This window comes from Oncorhynchus masou, chromosome 22 (assembly GCF_036934945.1).
Source record: "Oncorhynchus masou masou isolate Uvic2021 chromosome 22, UVic_Omas_1.1, whole genome shotgun sequence".
Lineage (NCBI taxonomy): Eukaryota > Metazoa > Chordata > Actinopteri > Salmoniformes > Salmonidae > Oncorhynchus > Oncorhynchus masou.
In genome coordinates this window covers 832,377-851,744 of record NC_088233.1, presented here as the reverse complement: position 1 = coordinate 851,744, position 19,368 = coordinate 832,377, and the positions used below count along the sequence as shown (strand labels likewise).

At 43.6% G+C, this 19,368-nt stretch overlaps 1 protein-coding gene across 1 annotated transcript in view; it reads right to left on the bottom strand.

Annotated features, from left to right (window-relative positions):
- Positions 1 to 14,437: 14,437 nt before the first annotated feature.
- The window catches only part of LOC135509754 (transient receptor potential cation channel subfamily M member 1-like), a 113,489-nt gene continuing 108,558 nt past the window's right edge, over positions 14,438 to 19,368 (bottom strand). The window contains exons 24-27 of the mRNA XM_064930656.1: positions 16,055 to 16,187; positions 15,451 to 15,798; positions 14,538 to 15,330; positions 14,438 to 14,443 (exon numbers count right to left, since the gene is read on the bottom strand). Coding sequence (XP_064786728.1) covers positions 14,438 to 14,443; positions 14,538 to 15,330; positions 15,451 to 15,798; positions 16,055 to 16,187 — 1,280 coding nt within the window. The remainder of the gene's footprint in view (positions 14,444 to 14,537; positions 15,331 to 15,450; positions 15,799 to 16,054; positions 16,188 to 19,368) is intronic.

Genomic DNA, 19,368 nt, shown 5'->3' with positions numbered 1-19,368 from the left:
GCTCATACAAGGAGAAGACTGATCAGAGATGCAGTCAAGAGGCCCATGATCACTCTGGATGACCTGCAGAGATCTACAACTGAGGTGGGAGACTCTGTACATAGGACAACAATCAGTCGTATATTGCACAAATCTGGCCTTTATGGAAGAGTGGCAAGAAGAAAGCCATTTCTTAAAGATATCCATAAAAAGTGTTGTTTAAAGTTTGCCACAAGCCATCTGGGAGACACACCAAACATGTGGAAGAAGGTGCTCTGGTCAGATGAAACCAAAATTGAACTTTTTGGCAACAATGCAAAACTTTATGTTTGGTGTAAAAGCAACACAGATCATCACCCTGAACACACCATACCCACTGTCAAACATGGTGGTGGCAGCATCATGGTTTGGGCCTGCTTTTCTTCAGCAGGGACAGGGAAGATGGTTACAATTGATGGGAAGATGGATGGAGCCAAATACAGGACCATTCTGGAAGAAAACCTGATGGAGTCTGCAAAAGACCTGAGACTGGGACGGAGATTTGTCTTCCAACAAGACAATGATCCAAAACATAAAGCAAAATCTACATTGGAATGGTTCAAAAATAAACATATCCAGGTGTTAGAATGGCCAAGTCAAAGTCCAGACCTGAATCCAATCGAGAATCTGTGGAAAGAACTGAAAACTGCTGTTCACAAATGCTCTCCATCCAACCTCACTGAGCTCAAGCTGTTTTGCAAGGAGGAATGGGAAAAGATTTCAGCAAAAGGTGGCGCTACAAAGTATTAACTTAAGGGGGCTGAATAATTTTGCACGCCCAATTTTTCAGTTTTTGATTTGTTAAAAAAGTTTGAAATATCCAATAAATGTCGTTCCACTTCATGATTGTGTCCCACTTGTTGTTGATTCTTCACAAAAAAATACAGTTTTACATCTTTATGTTTGAAGCCTGAAATGTCGCAAAGTTCAAGGGGGCTGAATACTTTCGCAAGGCACTGTAGCTTGCTCATTCTTCAAGTTATCAGTCTGAAACTTTGCACATACACTGTTGCCCTCTTCTGGACACCATCTCATTTACATCCAGCTTCATGGCTAAATGTGTCATCTTTGTCTTGCATTTCAGAGGTGATGGTTCAACAAAAATTCAAAATATTTTATTTTTATTTTACCAGATCTATTGTGTTATATTATCCTACATTAATTTCACATTTCCACAAACTTCAAAGTGTTTCAAATGGTACCAAGAATATGCATAGCCTGTTACGCCGAGTGGAACCGGGGAACCCAAGAGCAGACTCAGAAACGAGGATGAAGTAAGAGGTATTTATTGCAACACAGGGGAAGATGAAGTGCAGGACAGGGGAAGCTCAGGTGGGAGTAGCAGGATGACGAGACTTTGGACTGGAGACAGGGACCAGAGTCAGAGCGGGCAGAATGAGCAGAGATTATGAAGTGACAGGACTGAGTATTTGTAGAGGTCTTGATTATGGAACAGGTTGCAGCTGGTGGGGATCTGGTCTGACGACAGCACACTTGTCACTGCCCACACAATCACACACACAGAGAGAGAGAGAAGGAGGGGGAGAGAGTACTGGGGGAGTGGCGGGAGGTCAAGGAGGCACAGGATGTACAGTAGAGGGCGTTGCCTTAGCAGATGTGACATATCCTTGCTTCAGGCCCTGAGCTACAGGCAGTTAGATTTGGGTATGTTATATTGGGCAAACATTTAAAAATGTGGCTAATCTCTAACAAGCTAGCTAACAGCAAGCTTTAACTAGCAATACAAACCGATTGTCATAGCTTGCTAAAGTTAACCAAATAGGTTCAATGTTAGCTAGTTAGCTAGCTAACATTAGGATATAACTAGCAATGTGAAATGGCATTCTGAGAAAACATTTTAAAAAATCTTTTTACGGAAATTCTGGATTTCCTCATCGTCTGGTTCATTTTCAGTCAGAGAGTCAGCATGGCACGATTGTCATCCAGAATGTAGTCCATCACAACTTTTTCCCACTGACCTTTGTTGAATGCGTAATGAATGCGTAATAAATTCAGGATTTTATTGAGAGCAGTAACAACATATTTGCAGGTCTCCATGGCTAACATATCTTTCGAAAAAACTGCAGCAGAAAGGATTATCTAAACAACCACCAGCTCATTTTATAGACAAGATTTTACCCCGTAGACCAATTCAAACTCATCTCATGGCATGTCCGGCCCACTCATCTCAGCCAATCATGGCTAGCGGGAAGATTGCAACTAGGCTCGTACTTTAACAATTGTATTCGTATTTAAAGATGGCATACAAGTTTGTTATTAAGGCACATGAAAGGTCACATGTTCAGGAGCAGCGAAGGGAGGACGTTATGGACAGCAGAAGCATGGAGTATACGACGTGAGATGAAATAGACAGGTGGGCGGTCGACCCAGAGAGAGTGCCGGAGCCCGCCTGGGATTCGCTGGAGCAGTGCGAAGAGGGCTATAGGAGAATGGAGTTGGAGAGGCAATCACGACGGCGCAGAGGAAAGCCCGTGAGTCAGCCTCAAAAATGTATTGGGGGGGGGCTCAGAGGGAGAGTGGCTGAGTCAGGAGACAGACCTGAGCCAACTGTCCTTGTTAATCGTGAGGAGCAGCGATCTAAGGACTTCTGGACTTGGGAGGAGATATTAGACGGAAAAGGACCCTGGGCTCAGCCTGGAGAATATCGCCGTCCCAAGGAAGAACTGGAGGCGGAAAAGCGGAGAGGCGCTGGTATGAGGAGGCAGCACGGCGACGCGGATGGAAGCCTGAGAGTCAGCCCAAAAAATGTATTGGGGGGAGGCTTACAGGGAGTATGGCTATGCCAGGTAGGAGACCTGCGCAAACTCCCTGTGCTTACCGGGGGGCTAGAGAGACCGGGCAGGCACCGTGTTATGCTATGGAGCGCACGGTGTTTCCATTGCGGGTGCATAGCCCGGTGCGGTTCATACCAGTCCTTCCTATTGGCCGGGCTAGTGTGGGCATCGAGCCAGATAAGGTTGGGCAGGCTCGGTGCTCAAGAGCTCCAGTGCGCCTGCACGGGCCGGTCTATCCAGAGCCACCTCCACACACCAGTCCTCCGGTAGCAGCTCCCCACACCAGTCCTCCGGTAGCAGCTCCCCGCACCAGACTTCCTGTGCGTGTCCTCGATCCAGTACAACCAGTTCCAGTACCACGCACCAGGCCTTCAGTGCGCCTCGCCTGTTCAGCGCAGCCAGCACTTTCCCCCTCTCCTGCGCTGTCGGAGTCTCCCGTCCGTTCAGCGCTTCTAGAGCCTTCCTCCTCTACAGCGCTGCCGGAGCCTCCTGCCTGTTCGGAGCAGCCTTTGCTGCCAGTCTGCATGAAGCCCAGAGCTGTCAGTCTGTGGAGCAGCCAGAGCTGTCAGTCTGCATGGAGCAGCTTCTGCATGGAGCTGCCAGTCTGCATGAGCTGCCAGTCTGCAAGGAGCTGCCAGTCTGCATGGAAGCCAGCTGTCAGTCTGCCAGTCTGGAGCAGCATCCATGAAGCAGCCAGAGCTCAGTCAGTCTGAAGCAGCCAGGAGCTGTCAGTCAGCATGAAGCAGCCAGATCCGCCACGTGTCAGCCAGACTCTTCCAGAGCCAGTGCCAGACTCTTCCAGATCTGCCAGTCAGCCAGACTCTTCCAGATCTGCCAGTCAGCCAGACTCTTCCAGATCTGCCAGTCAGCCAGACTCTTCCAGATCTGCCAGTCAGCCAGACTCTTCCAGATCTGCCAGACAGCCAGACTCTTCCAGATCTGCCAGTCAGCCAGACTCTTCCAGATCTGCCAGTCAGCCAGACTCTTCCAGATCCAGATCTGCTGCAGTCAGCCAGACTCTTCCAGATCTGCCAGTCAACCAGACTCTTCCAGATCTGCCAGTCAACCAGACTCTTCCAGATCCGCTAGTCAACCAGACTCTTCCAGATCCGCTAGTCAACCAGACTCTTCCAGATCCGCCAGTCAGCCAGGATCTGCCAGAACTGCCAGCCAGCCAGGATCTGCCGGATTCAACTGCCTGGCTGGGCTTCCTCTCAGTGTTGGGCTTCCTCTGTCCCGAGCTGCCCCTCTGTACCGAGCTGCCCTTTTGTCCCGAGCTGCCCTTCTGTCCCGAGCTGCCCCTCTGTCCCGAGCTGCCCCTCAGTCCAGTGGGGTTCTGGGTGAGGACTACTAGGCCATGGTCGTTCCCGTTCCTGTAGGTTCATGCTCTACAATTCCGCAGAGTGAGGGTGGACAATCCTAGGACGCGAGGAGGGGGGCCTAAGACATTCATAGAGTGGGTTCAACGTCCCGAGCCGGAGCCGCCGCCATGGACAGGCGCCCACCCGGACCTCCCTATTGTTTTGATGTGCGTCCGGGAGTCCGCACCTTAGGGGGGAACCCCACCTCTGTTACGCCTACATAGTGGTCGATATTTATTATGTTATCTTCATTCAAGTCAGGCCAGGGTGTGACATGGGTTTATTTGTAGTGTGTTTCGTCTTGGGGTTGTGTGGGGTGTATAGATTAGTCCATGGCTGCCTGAGGCGTTTCTCAATCAGAGTCAGGTGATTATCGTTGTCTCTGATTGGGAACCCTATTTAGGTAGCCTGGGTTTCACTGTGTGTTTGTGGGTGATTGTTCCTGTCTCTGTGTAGTTTCACCAGATAGGCTGTAATTAGGTTTCACGTTCCGTTTTGTTGTTATTTATTTATATCAGTTATTTCATGTACCGCGATTCATTCATTAAAAAACATGAGTAACCAACACGCTGCATTTCGACTCTCATTCAACAAACGAAGAACGCCGTTACAGCTTGCAAGTAAGCATTTCACTGTAAAGTCTACACCTGTTGGATTCGCCGCATGTGACAAATAAAATCACATTACTACCCTGCATGAATATGCTGGGAGCTAACCAACCAGGTTCAATGTTAGCTAGCTAACATTAGGCTCTGACTAGGAAAGCAAACGACTCTGGGATACGAATAACTTCAGCTAGGGAACCATCCAGCTAACGTTAGCAAGCTAGCTAACATCACACTTTAGCTTGAAATGAAACCACTTTGTCAAATTTAGAAATGTGTAATATCTGAAAATGTAGCTAGCTAACGCTAGAATATCTTACCTGTATTCATCATCATGTCCAGCCCACTTATTATCTCAGCCAATCGTGGCTCGTGGGAAGGTTGCTGTGTTTTTCAGTGGCTTAACCAACAAGGCTGGTAATTTAACAATTGTATTCGTATTTACAGATGGCATACAAGTTTGTCATTAAGGCACATGAAAGTTTACATGTTCCACATTTCTGCCCAAAACGCATTTGGATAAAAAAAATAAAAAAAGTTCAAATGTCTTTCCTGTGAAGTCGTGACTTGCGACATACGCCTAGTTTCCTGAAACGAGTCGCAAATATCTGATGACTGAAGGAGTGGGAAGATTTTTTATGTGATCATTTGTATTACATACAGTATATATACTGTATATATTATTTTAATTCATGTAATTTGTTCCCCCTTCCTGTAATGGAATTTACTTTCCATTTGTGAATTTATTCATCCCATCCAGTTGGTGGCAGTGTTGGTTTCCAGACCGCCATAATACCATAGCAGAAGAAGCTTATATGTATATGTAACAGCTGGTCTTTCGTTTTATAGCCCGTATAATGTTATGTCAAACTATGTAAGTGCTATTTTGCAGTTTGTATCTACATTTAGCTATTGGTTTAGAAACCAGTTGTTTACGGATAGCTAACCTATCTGTATTTCAGTCTGTCTATGTAGTCAGCTAGCTGCTTTGTTAATTGTTTTATGAAGTATTGAATACAATGAAATTACACTGTATTGCCAACTCCTGAAGCTGATGCAGTAAAACAATCCAAACTTGATCATGCTTTCCTGTCAATTCATTTCAAGCCACATTCCTGGGGCCTGTAACATATAGGCCTATACTTGGTAGCTCGAGACATACAAACAATTGAATGACCAAACAACACTGGAATTGCTCGACCCAGATGACAAACGCTGCCTGTCAGAGGTCAGAACCTGGAGAAGGTGAGCTACCTGCCACGTGGTACACAGACAACACCTGTCCTGTCTGGAGCTGGTTGGTAGGTCTAGGGGCCCAGACATAGTGAAGGCTTTTCAGTCGTCTGACTAACTGGTTTGGTAACAATATTTCCAGGTAACAGTCAGTTAAATGGTTGTGTTTTAATGCTCAGGTAGAGGATGATAGCTAGTACCGGTCATAAGTCAAGAAGTTCAGAGTGTGGTGATGTGAATGCAGTTTCACAAAGGAAGTGGACTAAATGGCAATATATTATTTATTTTATTATAATTTTGTAGGTATTACAATGATGTAGTTTTTATTTTTCATCCCCACAATACTATATAGGGAAAATCATTTATTCTGTGAGGTTGATTAGTGAAAAAAGTATTATTTTTGTAGGACAGTTTACATTTGACCGGGACTACAAGTGTTCAGCAGGAGTGCTGGATGGTTCTGGAGTATTTGACAGTGGTCCAATGCTGGATGATTCTGGTGTATTTGACAGTGGTCCAGTGCTGGATGGTTCTGGAGTATTTGACAGTGGTCCAGTGGTGGATGGTTCTGGAGTTTGACAGTGGTCCAGTGGTGGATGGTTCTGGAGTATTTGACAGTGGTCCAGTGGTGGATGGTTCTGGAGTATTTGACAGTGGTCCAGTGGTGGATGGTTCTGGAGTTTTTGACAGTGGTCCAATGGTGGATGATCCTGGAGTGTTTGACAGTGGTCCAATGGTGGATGATCCTGGAGTGTTTGACAGTGGTCTTTGTCACTGCTAGTGGCTCTTGGTTTCTCTATGCTCTATCCCAGGCTCTTCCCTTCCGGTTGCTGGCGATCCAACCCTTAGACCTTAGGGACCTCAGCCATCAGCAGGTAGCCTTGACTGGGCCAGTAGCCTGCTAGACCTGGGTGGGGTCCTCCTCAGTCCGTATGGATGGAATAACTAGTTCAATCTCTATAGCTGGAATAACTAGTTTGTCTCTATAATAGGAATCACTAATTCAGTCTCACTGGTTGAAATAACAAATGCAGTCTGTTTGGAATAACTATTTAGGTCTCTATGGTTGAAACAACTACTTCAGTCTATATAGATAGAATAACTATTTCAATTTCTATTGTTGGAGTAAGGAGATCATTCACTATAGCAAGTTTGGCTAAGCTAGTTCGGTCTCTATGGTTGGAATAATGTTTCAGTCTCTGTTGTTTGAGGAACTAGGTCTATGCATCATATTCATCACCAAACCAATTGGCTCCAGGTCATCTATAAATATTTGCTAGGTAAAGCCCGACCTTATCTGGCTACCCCTACCCCAGTCAACAGCCCTTCACCCCCACAGCAACTTGCCCAAGCCTCCCACATTTCTCCTTCACCCAAATCCAGACAGCTGATATTCTGAAAGAGCTGCAAAATCTGGACCCCTACAAATCAGCCGGGCTAGACAATCTGGACCCTCTCTAAAATTATCCACCAAAATTGTTGCAACCCCTATTACTGGCCTGTTAAACCTCTCTATCGTATCGTCTGAGATCCCCAAAGATTGGAAAGCTGCCGCGGTTATCCCCCTCTTTAAAGGGAGAGACACTCTAGACCCAAACTACTACAGACCTATATCTATCCTGCCCTGCCATTCTAAAGTCTTCGAAAGCCAAGTCAGCAAACAGATCACTGACCATTTAGAATCCCACTGTACCTTCTCCGCTATGCAATCTGGTTTCCGAACTGGTCATGGGTACACCTCAGCACACTCAAGGTCCTAAACAAAATCATAAGCACCATCGATCGATAAGAGACAATACTGTGCAGACGTATTCATCGACCTGGCCAAAGCTTTTGACTATCAATCACCGCCTTCTTATCGACAGACTCAAAAGCCTTGGTTTGTCAAATGACTGCCTTGCCTGGTTCACCAACTACTTCTCAGATAGAGTTCAGTGTGTCAAATCGGAGGGCCTGTGGTCCGGACCTCTGGCAGTCTATGGGGGTGCCACAGGGTTCAATTCTTGGGCCGACACTTTTCTCTGTATATATCAATGATGTTCCTCTTGCTGCTGGTGATTCTCTGATCTACCTCCACGCAGATGACTCCATTCTGTATACATCTGGCCCTTTTTGGACACTGTGTTATTAACTAACCTCCAAACGAGCTTCAATGCCATACAACTCACCTTCCTTGGCCTCCAACTGCTCTTAAATGCAAGTAAAACTAAATGCATGCTTTTCAACCGATCGCTACCCGCACCTGCCCGCTCGTCCAGGATCACTACTCTGGACGTTTCTGATTTAGTATATGTGGACAACTACACATATCTAGTTGTCTGGTTAGACTGTAAACTGTCCTTCCAAACTCACATTAAACATATCCAATCATAAATTAAATCTAGAATCAGCTCCGATTTTGCAACAAAGCATCCTTCACTCATGCTGCCAAACATACCATCGTAAAACTGACTATCCTGCCGATCCTTCGGCGATGTCATCTACAAAATAGCCTCCAACACTCTACTCAGCAAATTGGATGCAGTCTATCACAGTGCCATCCGTTTTGTCACCAATGCCCCATATACTACCCATCACTGCGACCTGTATGCTCTTGTTGGCTGGCCCTCGCTTCATACTCATTGCCAAACCCATTGGCTCCAGGTCATCTACAAGTCTTTGCTAGGTAAAGCCCCGCCTTATCTCAGCTCACTGGTCACCATAGCAGCACCCACCCGTAGCAAAAAAGTATCTATGGTTGGAATAACTAGCTCAGTCTGTTGTTTGGAATAACTAGTTCAGTCTCTATGGTTGGAATAACTAGATCAATCTCTACGGTTAGAATAACTAATTCAATCACTTTGGTAGTAATGTGTAGTTCAGTCACTATAGCTGGAATAACTAGTTCAGCCTTTTTGCTTGGAATAACTATTTCAGTCTCTACAGTTGGAATAACTACTTCAGTCTCTATTGTAGGAATATCTAGTTCAGTCTCAATGGTTGAAACAATTTATTCAGCCTATAGTTGGAATAGCTAGTTAAATCACTCTGGATGGAATACATAGTTACTAGAACTGGAATAACTAGTTCAGTGTCTATGGTTGGAACAACTAGTTAATTCACTGTGGTTGAAATAACTATTTAAGTCTCTATAGCAGGAATAACTAGGTCAGTCTCAACTAGTTGTCTCTATGGTTTAAATAACTAGATCAGTCTCTATAGTTGAAATAACTAGTTCAGTCTCAATGGTTGGGGTAATTAGTTCAGTCTCAATGGCTGAAATCGCTTTTTCAGTCCCTATGGTTGGAATAACTAGTTCAGTCTCTATTGCTGAAATTGTTGGATGAACTAATTCAATTGCTATGGTTGGAAAAACTTGTTCAATCTCTATTGTTGCGATAACTAGTTCAGTCTCTATAGCTGAAATACCTAGTTCAGTCTCTATAGCTGAAATAACTAGTTCAGTCTCTATAGCTGAAATACCTAGTTCAGTCTGTAAAGCTGGAATGATTAGTTCAGTGTATGTAGCTGGAATAACTTGTTCAGTCTTTATATGTGGAATATGTTCAGTCTTTTACAGCTGGAATAGCTAATTCAGTCTCTATATGTGGAATAACGAGTTCAGTCTCTATAGCTGAAATACCTAGTTCAGTCTGTAAAGCTGGAATGATTAGTTCAGTGTATGTAGCTGGAATAACTTGTTCAGTCTTTATATGTGGAATATGTTCAGTCTTTTACAGCTGGAATAGCTAATTCAGTCTCTATATGTGGAATAACGAGTTCAGTCTCTATGGTTGGAAGAACTAGTTCAGTCTATATAGTAGAATAACTAGTTCAGTCCCCATGGTTGAATGAACTACTTCGGTCTCTATAACTGGAATAACTTGTTCAGTATCTATGGTTAGAATAACTAGTTCAATCTTAAAGGTTGGAGGAAATAGTTCAGTATATGGTTGGGATAGCTAGTTCAGTATCTATTGTTGGAATAACTGTTTCAGTCTCTGTAATTAGAATAAATAGTTAATGTTTAATGGTTGGAATAACTTCATCAGTATATTTTGTTAGAGGAACTATTTCAGTGTCTTTTGTTGGAATAACTAATCCAGTGACTATTATTGGAATAACTAATTCAGTGACTATTATTGGAATAACTACTTCAGTATCTATAGCTGGAATAACTACTTCAGTATCTAATTAATAACTAATTCAGTCTATATGGTTGGAGGAACTAGTTCAGTCTTCAGTTTGAATAAGAAGTTCAGTCTCTGGTTGGAATAAGCAGTTCAGTCTTTATGGTTGGAATTTGTAGTTCAGCCTCTATGCTTGGAATATGTAGTTCACTCTCTATACCTGGAATAAGTAGTTCAGTCTCTATGGTTGGTATAACTAATCCGGTGTATATGGTTGGAATACCTAGTTCAGTCTCTATGGTTGGACTAACTTGTTTGGTCTCTGTATCTGGAATACCTAGTTCAGTATATATAGCTGTAATAACTACTTCAGTATCTATAGCTGGAATAACTACTTCAGTATCTATAGCTGGAACAACTAGTTCAGTCTCTATAGCTGGAATAACTACTTCAGTATCTATAGCTGTAATAAATACTTCTGTCTCTATAGCTGGAATAGCTAGTTTGGTCTTTATGGTTGGAATAACTGGTTATGTCTCTAAAATTTGAATAACTAGTTCAGTCTTATGGTTGCAATAATTCGTTTAGTATCTCTTGCTGGAGGAACTACAGTGCCTTTATTGCAAACTTTTTAAACACTTATGGTGGCGCTATTTCATTTTGGAAGAAAAACGCCCCCTTGAACTTTGCGAAAACACTCTTTTGCCACATTTCAGGCTTCAAACATAAAGATATAAAACTGTATTTTTTTGTGAAGAATCAACAACAAGTGGGACACAATCATGAAGTGGAACGACATTTATTGGATATTTCAAACTGCATGTTGTTAAGAAAAGGCTAAGTTTTAACCTCTTACACTTATGGTTTAACAAATCAAAAACTGAAAATTGAGGCGTGTCTAAATTATTCAGCCCCTTTACTTTCAGTGCAGCAAACTCTCTCCAGAAGTTCAGTGAGGATCTCTGAATGATCCAATGTTGACCTAAATGACTAATGATGATAAATACAATCCACCTGTGTGTAATAAAGTCTCCGTATAAATGCACCTGCACTGTGATAGTCTCAGAGGTCCGTTAAAAGTCTGCAGAGAGCATCATGAAGAACAAGGAACACACCAGGCAGGTCCGAGATACTGTTGTGAAGAAGTTTAAAGCTGGATTTGGATACAAAATCCGGGATGATTTCCCAAAATTGCTTTAAACATCCCAATCTCTGAATGATCCAATGTTGACAAATGACTGTGCAAGCGATAATATTGAAATGGAAGGAGTATCAGACCACTGCAAATCTACCAAGACCTGGCCGTCCCTCTAAACTTTCAGCTCATACAAGGAGAAGACTGATCAGAGATGCAGCCAAGAGGCCCATGATCACTATGGATGAACTGCAGAGATCGACAGCTGAGGTGGGAGACTCTGTCCATAGGACAACAATCAGTCGTATATTGCACAAATCTGGCCTTTATGGAAGAGTGTCAAGAAGAAAGCCATTTCTTAAAGATATCCATAAAAAGTGTTGTTTAAAGTTTGCCACAAGCCACCTGGGAGACACACCAAACATGTGGAAGAATGTGCTCTGGTCAGATGAAACCAAAATTGAACATTTTGGCAACAATGCAAAACGTTATGTTTGGCGTAAAAGTAACACAGCTCATCACGCTGAACACACCATCCCCACTGTCAAACATGGTGGTGGCAGCATCATGGTTTGGGCCTGCTTTTCTTCAGCAGGGACAGGGAAGATGGTTAAAATTGATGGGAAAATGGATGGAGCCAAATACAGGACCATTCTGGAAGAAAACCTGATGGAGTCTGCAAAAGACCTGAGACTGGGACGGAGATTTGTCTTCCGACAAGACAATGATCCAAAACATAAAGCAAAATCTACAATGGAATGGTTCAAAAATAAACATATACAGGTGTTAGAATGGCCAAGTCAAAGTCCAGACTTGAATCCAATCGAGAATCTGTGGAAAGAACTGAAAACTGCTGTTCACAAATGCTCTCCATCCAACCTCACTGAGCTCGAGCTGAGGAGGAATGGGAAAAAAATGTCAGTCTCTCGATGTGCAAAACTGATAGAGACATACCCCAAGCGACTTACAGCTGTAATCACAGCAAAAGGTGGCGCTACAAAGTATTAACTTAAGGGGGCTGAATAATTTTGCACGCCCAATTTTTCAGTTTTTGATTTGTTAAAAAAGTTTGAAATATCCAATAAATGTCGTTCCACTTCATGATTGTGTCCCACTTGTTGTTGATTCTTCCCAAAAAAATACAGTTTTATATATTTATGTTTGAAGCCTGAAATGTGGCAAAAGGTCGCAAAGTTCAAGGGGGCCGAAAACTTTCGCAAGGCACTCTATTTCAATGTATATTGTTGACATAAATAGTTCAGTTTCTATTGTTGGAATAATTAGTTCTGTCTCTATGGCTGGAATAACTAGGTCAGAGTCTATGGCTGGAATAGCTAGTTCAGTCTCTCTTTGAAAAACTAGTTCAGACTCTAGCTGGAATAACTAGTTCAGTCTGTATGATTGAAGGAACTAGTTCAGTCTCTAATGTTGGAATAACTTGCTCAAGCTCTTTGGAAATAACTATTTCAGTCTCTATTATTGGAATAAGTAGTTTAGTTGAAATAACTAGTTCAGTCTGTACAGCTGGAATAACTTGATTATTCTCTATGACTGGAAAACATATTTCATCCTCTATGGTTGGAATAACAAGTTCAGTCACTATGGTTGGAATAACTAGTTCAGTCTCTGTTGTTTGAGGAACTAGTTACAGTATGTGTATATTGTTGAAATAACTAGTTCAGTCTGTGTGGTTGAAATAACTACTTCAGTCTCTATGGTTGTTATAACTGGTTCCATCTCCATAATTGCAATAACTATTTCAGTCTTAATGGTTGGAATAACTATGTAAGTATTTACTATTGGAGGAACTAGTTCAGCGTATATTGGTGAAATAACTAGTTCAGTGTATATTGTTGGAACAACTAGTTTAGTCTGTAGGGCTAGAATACCTAGTTCTGTAGCTATAGTTGGAATAACTACTTCAGTCATTATGATTGGATGAACTAGTTCAGTATATATTTGGCATAACTATTTAACTCTCTATTGTTAGAATGACTTGTTCAGTCTCGATACTTGTCTGTATATAGCTGGAATAACTAGCTCAGTCTATGTCTCTGGAATAATTCGCTCAGTCTCTGTTATTTGAGGAACTAGTTCATTGTCTTTTGTTGGAATAGCTAGTTTGGTCTCCGTGGTTGGAATAACTAGTTCAGTCAATGGCTGGAATAACTAGTTACATCTCTATTGTTGGAATAACTGGTTCAGCCTCAATGTTTGAAACAACTATTTCAGTCTGTATAGCTGGAATAACCTGCTCAGTCTCTATGTCTATAATAATTACTTCAGTCTCTGTGGTTGGAATAACTTGTTCAGTGTATGTTATTTGAGGAACTAGTTCAGTGTCTATTGTTAGAATAACTATTTCAGTCTGCATGGTTGGAATAACTAGTTCAGTCTATGGTTAGAATAACCAATTCAGTTTCTGTAGCTGGAATAACTACTTCAGTCTCTATAGCTGGAATAGCTAGTTTAATCTTCATGGTTGTAATATATAGTTAATTCTCTGTGGTTAGAATACTTAGTTCAGTCTCTATAGCTGGGATAACTTGTTCAGTGTTTATGGTTGGAATTACTAGTTCAGTCTCTATGGGTGGAGGAACTAGTTTAGTTTTATGGTTAGAATAAGTAGTTCAGTCTCTACAGCTGGAATAACTATTTTAGTCTCTGGTTGGAATAAGAAGTTCAGTCTCTTTGTTTGGAATTTGTAGTTCAGTCTCTATAGATGGAATAAGTAGTTCACTCTCCATAGATGGAATAAGTAGTTCACTCTCCATAGATGGAATAAGTAGTTCACTCTCTATAGATGGAATAAGTAGCTCACTCTCTATGGTTGGAATAATGAATCCAGTGTATGTGGTTGGACCATCTTGTTCAGTCTCTGTAGCTGGAAGAACTAGTGCAGTATCTATAGCTGGAACAACTAGTTCAGTCTCTATAGCTGGAATAACTAGTTCCCTCTCTATGGTTTGAGGTACCAGGTGTGTTTTTATGGTTGGAAGATCCAGGTATGTTGCTATAGTTGGAGGACCCAGTGGAAGAACCAACTCAGTCTCTGGAGGATCCAGCTCAGTCGGAGGAGGAGGTGACAACTTAATGTCTGGAGGAACCAGCAAAGCCTCTGGTGGAACCAGCAAAGCATCTTGTTGAACCATGTCAGGATGCTGTTTAAGTAGTTCAGTCTCTACAGCTGGTGGAATCAGAGGAACCATGTTAGACTCTAGTTTTTCAGGCTCAGGTTCAGAGAATCTCTGTGTGTCAGGTAGCTGGCCATGAGGCCTGACCACAGAGACCTTGGGCTGTTGTCCGATGTGGATGTGGGGGACCTTGTACTCCCAGCAGGCTGGCAACTGGCCTGGAGCATCGGATACCTGGTCTATCACAGATCTGTAGTCTGCAGCCCAGAGGGCCTCACTCTCATCCCCTGCTGTGGTTGGGGAGATGTTGCTTTTAGCCCTGGTCCTAGTGGATCGAGGGGTAAATGGAGGTGTGGTGTGGTAGTATGGAATAGGATGGATAAACTTTGCCAATGGGGAGGACATGGTTGCCACCAGTTTGGACTTCTCTCTTGGCAGACCTTCTGTAGCCAATGCACTATCCAGGGGATCTCTACTCTCTGGGGATTCCTGTTTAGGATTGTAGTCTGCAACCCAGAGGGCCTCGCAATTGGCAGCAGTTTGGTCGTAGAGGATAGTGCTCTTAGCCCTGCTTCTAGAGGTAATGCAGTGATCCACAGGGTTGCTGGGATAGCATTTAACAGATCTAGACTTCTCCAGCTTGGTCTTCTCTATTGGTAGACCTGCTTTAGCTAATGCAGCCTCCAGTGGATCTGTGGGATCTGGTACTTTGTCTTTAGGTATGTCAGACTTGGTTTCTCCTCCATCTGTCTCCCCTTCAGCCCTTTGTTCACATGGGGAGATCAGGATGTCCACATAGGAGCTGGGCCGTGTCCTGTCTGCTCTGTCCATGTCTAACGCCTGGCCGTAGTCCTTGGAAACTCTGGTTTGTAGGCTGCCATGTCGCTCCCGGCCTACAGTCAGGGTAGATGCGCTAGACAATTTCTGTAGACTGCCCTGTCTCTCCGGACCTACAGACAGGTTGGATGTTCTGCTGACACTGCCCTGTCTTTCAGACCCTAGACGAGACAGTACGCTGCCCTGTCTTTCAGACCCTAGACGAGACAGCACGCTGCCCTGCCTCTCAGACCCTAGGCGAGACCGTACACTGCCCTGCCTCTCAGTGCCAAGCTGGGCTTTCCTCTCAGCCTCCTCCACGTCCATCTGGAAGCGGTACATGCTGTAGCCGTCAGCGCTGTTGATGGAGCTGGCTCGGAGCAGGGAGGACGGGTCGCAGTAGGAGGAGTGTGTGGAGTGGGAGCGTTTAAGCTCTGAATGGTCGACCCCAGCCAGCTTTTCTAGGGCGTTCATCATGCGGCTGTGGATGTCTTCCAGCTGTGCCAGTCGAAGGTCCACCGTCTGCAGGGACGCCTTCATGGTGTTCTCCCGCTCATTCACCTCCTCCAGACGCATGGACATGTTCTCCACCCTGGGGAGAGGAAGGAGAGACAACATTAATATTAGACAAGCTCCTAGAACAACATATTTCTATTCACACTGAAGGAACAACAGGAGTTTCAGGAACATACTTACTAATACTTCACACTTATAAAATACCAGATTCAAAAACACTTTTGGACATGGTCATTTTAATGTAATGAAGCTTCTGTCCCATCTTCAGCAGATGTTTTAATTGGGTGGGAGTGTTTTGCAGTGAGCAATGGGATTGTGTGGGATTGTCTTACCGTTCTGATGTGACCTTGATCCTCTGGTCACTGGATGAATGGTGCTCGTCTTCCTTCTCTCTGAAGTATTCCTCCACACACTGCTCCTCAAACTCAAATAGAGCCTTCAGCTCCTCAGGGTTTAGCCGTAGCTCTGGAGGGAAAAGGCAGGATATCAATATTAGGTACATTTCTGAAAACTAACATGGAGACAGGATATCTATGCTCTAGTCAGTGGAAGTGGAGTGCTTGTACAGACCTGTGAATGAATGAATGAATGACTGTTAATAACACTCTAGAGTCTAAGCCCTGTCTAAGCCGGAGGAGGGAGTGGGTGGGGTTCTAAGCTAACACATGGAATTGTTTTAGGATGGTTTAATTAGTTATTTGATTTTGAATTTTAAGACCCCTTAAGACATCAAAAATACATGAAAAAATAATTGGATGAAACACTGAATTTGACATTACTGCTATTAGCCAAAAGAAACTCATGGAAGAACAGATTCACTAGATGGAAGAACAGATAGTCCCCCCCAAAAATCAAAAGGAGGTTTGTTCTGAAGTGTCTGTCCTATATATGAGAGATATAAGAAAGATCAGGAAACTATTTGAATATTTTTAACATGTATTTTGACCCTTATTTTAGGAACTAAACTACTGTATACAGCAGTATGTGGACATCCCTTCAAATGAATGGATTCGGCTATTTCAGCCTCACCCGTTGGTGACAGGTGTAGAAACTTCAGCAGAACAGCCATGCGATCTCCACAGAGAAACACTGACAGCAGAATGGACTGCTGAAGAGCTCAGTGACTTTCAATATGGCACCGTCATAGAGCTGCCCGGTCAAATGTAAGTACTGTTATTGTGAAGAGGAAACGTCTAGGAGCAACAACGGCTCAGCCGCAAAGTGGTGGACCACACAAGCACACAGAACGGGACAGCCGGTACTGAAGCACGTAACGCGTAAAAATTGTCTGTCCTTGGTTGGAACACTCACTACCAAGTTCAAAACTGCCTCTGGAACCAACATCAGCACTATTCGCCGGGATGGGTTTCCATGTCCGAACAGCCGCACACAAGACTAAGATCACCGTGTGCAATGCCAAGCGTTGGCTGGAGCTGTGTAAAGCTCGCCACCATTGAACTCTGAAGCAGTGGAAACATGGTCTTTGGAGTGATTGATCACGCTTCACTATCCGACAGTCCGACAGACGAATCTGGTTTTGGCGGATGCCAGGAGAACTCTACCTGCCCCCATGCATAGCTCCAACTGTAAAGGTGGGTGGAGGATGAATAATGGTCTGGGGCTTTTTCATGGTTCGGGCTAGGCCCCTTAGTTCCAGTGAAGGGAGATCTTAACGCCACAGCAACCAATGACAATCTAGAGGATTCTGTGCTTCCAACTTTGGCACCAGTTTGGGGAAGGCCCTTTCCTGTTTCAGCATCACAATTCCCCCATGAACAAAGCAAGGTCCATAAAGAAATGGTTTATTGAAATCAATGTGGAAGAACTTGACAGGCCTTCACAGAGCCCTGACCTCAACCCCATCGAACACCTTTGGGATGAATTGGAACGCCAACCCCGAGCTAGGCCTAATCTTCCAACATCAATACCAGACCTCCTAATGGTCTTGGCTGAATGGGAAGCAAGTCCCGAATGCAATATTCCAACATCTAGTCGAAAGCCTTACCAGAAGATTGGAGGCTGTTGTAGCAGCAAAGGGGAGAACAACTTCATATTGGAGTCAAGTGAGTCAGCCTCAGTGGATTTATTTACATTTATCTTCAATAAGGGACTTAGTACATTATAGACATCAAGTGATTGAAATTATAAAGAGGAATGTGTATCTGGGAATGTATCGTTGTCTGCAACCTGGCTCAAGGTGAGTATAGGACTCCTCTCAGAGTTTTCAGAAGCTATTCTATCAAATAGGTGGCCCTCTGTGGCAAAGTGGTTATTAAAAGCACCACACATTTCCATTGTATCTGTTATGGGAACAGAGGCTGTCATAACATGCTGGGGTAATGGAGTTGTGTTTCAGAGATGTGACCATAAAGCAGCTGGATTCCCACCATTCTCAGATACACAGTTCAAAAAGCCTGTTTATTTTGCTTGTATAACCAGGGATAGACATCTATTTCTCAAGTGTCTGAAGAACTGCCAGTCAGTGGTAGAATCAGTCAGCCTTAGCCCAGATGTAGAATCAGTCAGCCTTAGCCCAGATGTAGAATCAGTCAACCTTAGCCCAAGCTAAATTTCTCTCCGTAAGTTTCTCTGATAGTTCATGCATGCACCATGGATTATCTCTATGTTTTAGCTTCTTGAACCTCTCGTCATGGGATACATCTGTCTTCAATTACAGACTCCTTCTGCAGCTGGATAAAAGCCAGTGTTTCTTTGTTAGGATGGAAAGAGCTTTGTTGATGTCCTGTGTTGGTTGTTGCTCAGAGAGAGCTTCTTTAATGTCCTGTGTTGGTTGTTGCTCAGAGAGAGCTTCTTTGATGTCCTGTGTTGGTTGTTGCTCAGAGAGAGCTTCTTTGATGTCCTGTGTTGGTTGTTGCTCAGAGAGAGCTTCTTTGTTGTCCTGTGTTGGTTGTTGCTCAGAGAGAGCTTCTTTGATGTCCTGTGTTGGTTGTTGCTCAGACAGTTTTTGTAAAGTATTTTGTTGCCGGTCCTGCTGAGGTATGTTTATGTTAAAAAAACTGTTTTTGTTCCCAGAGGGAAGGGGTAGGCACCTTGGGAGTGCTTAGGCAAGAGGCCTGTAGGCATACATACACCCGTAGTATTTACTATATCTATGCACACTAGGTAAGACCATCCCCTGTATTTCAAATCAAAGTTTATTTGTCACGTGTGCCGAATACAACGGGTATTACAGTGAAATGCTTACTTACAGGTAAGTAAAGTGTTTTGTATCCGGTCCTGCTGAGGTATGTTTATGTTAAAAAATGGTTTCTGTTCCCAGGAGGGAAGGGGAAGGCACCTTGGGAGTGCTTAGGCAAGAGGCCTGTGGGCCATAACATAAAATAACATACATACACCCTTAGGCTCTAACCAATAGTGCAAACAATAGGTATGGAAATAAATCAAAATAACAGTAGCGAGGCTATATACAGTAGAGGCTACATACAGACACCGGTTAGTCGGGCTGATTTGAGGTTCGTGGCTATGCAGTTAGCGCTAAGAATAGGTGGGTAGGTAAGAATAGGTGGGTAGGTAAGAATAGGTGGGTAGGTAAGAATAGGTGGGTAGGTAAGAATAGGTGGGTAGTGGGTAGGTAAGAATAGGTGGGTAGTGGGTAGGTAAGAATAGGTGGGTAGGTAAGAATAGG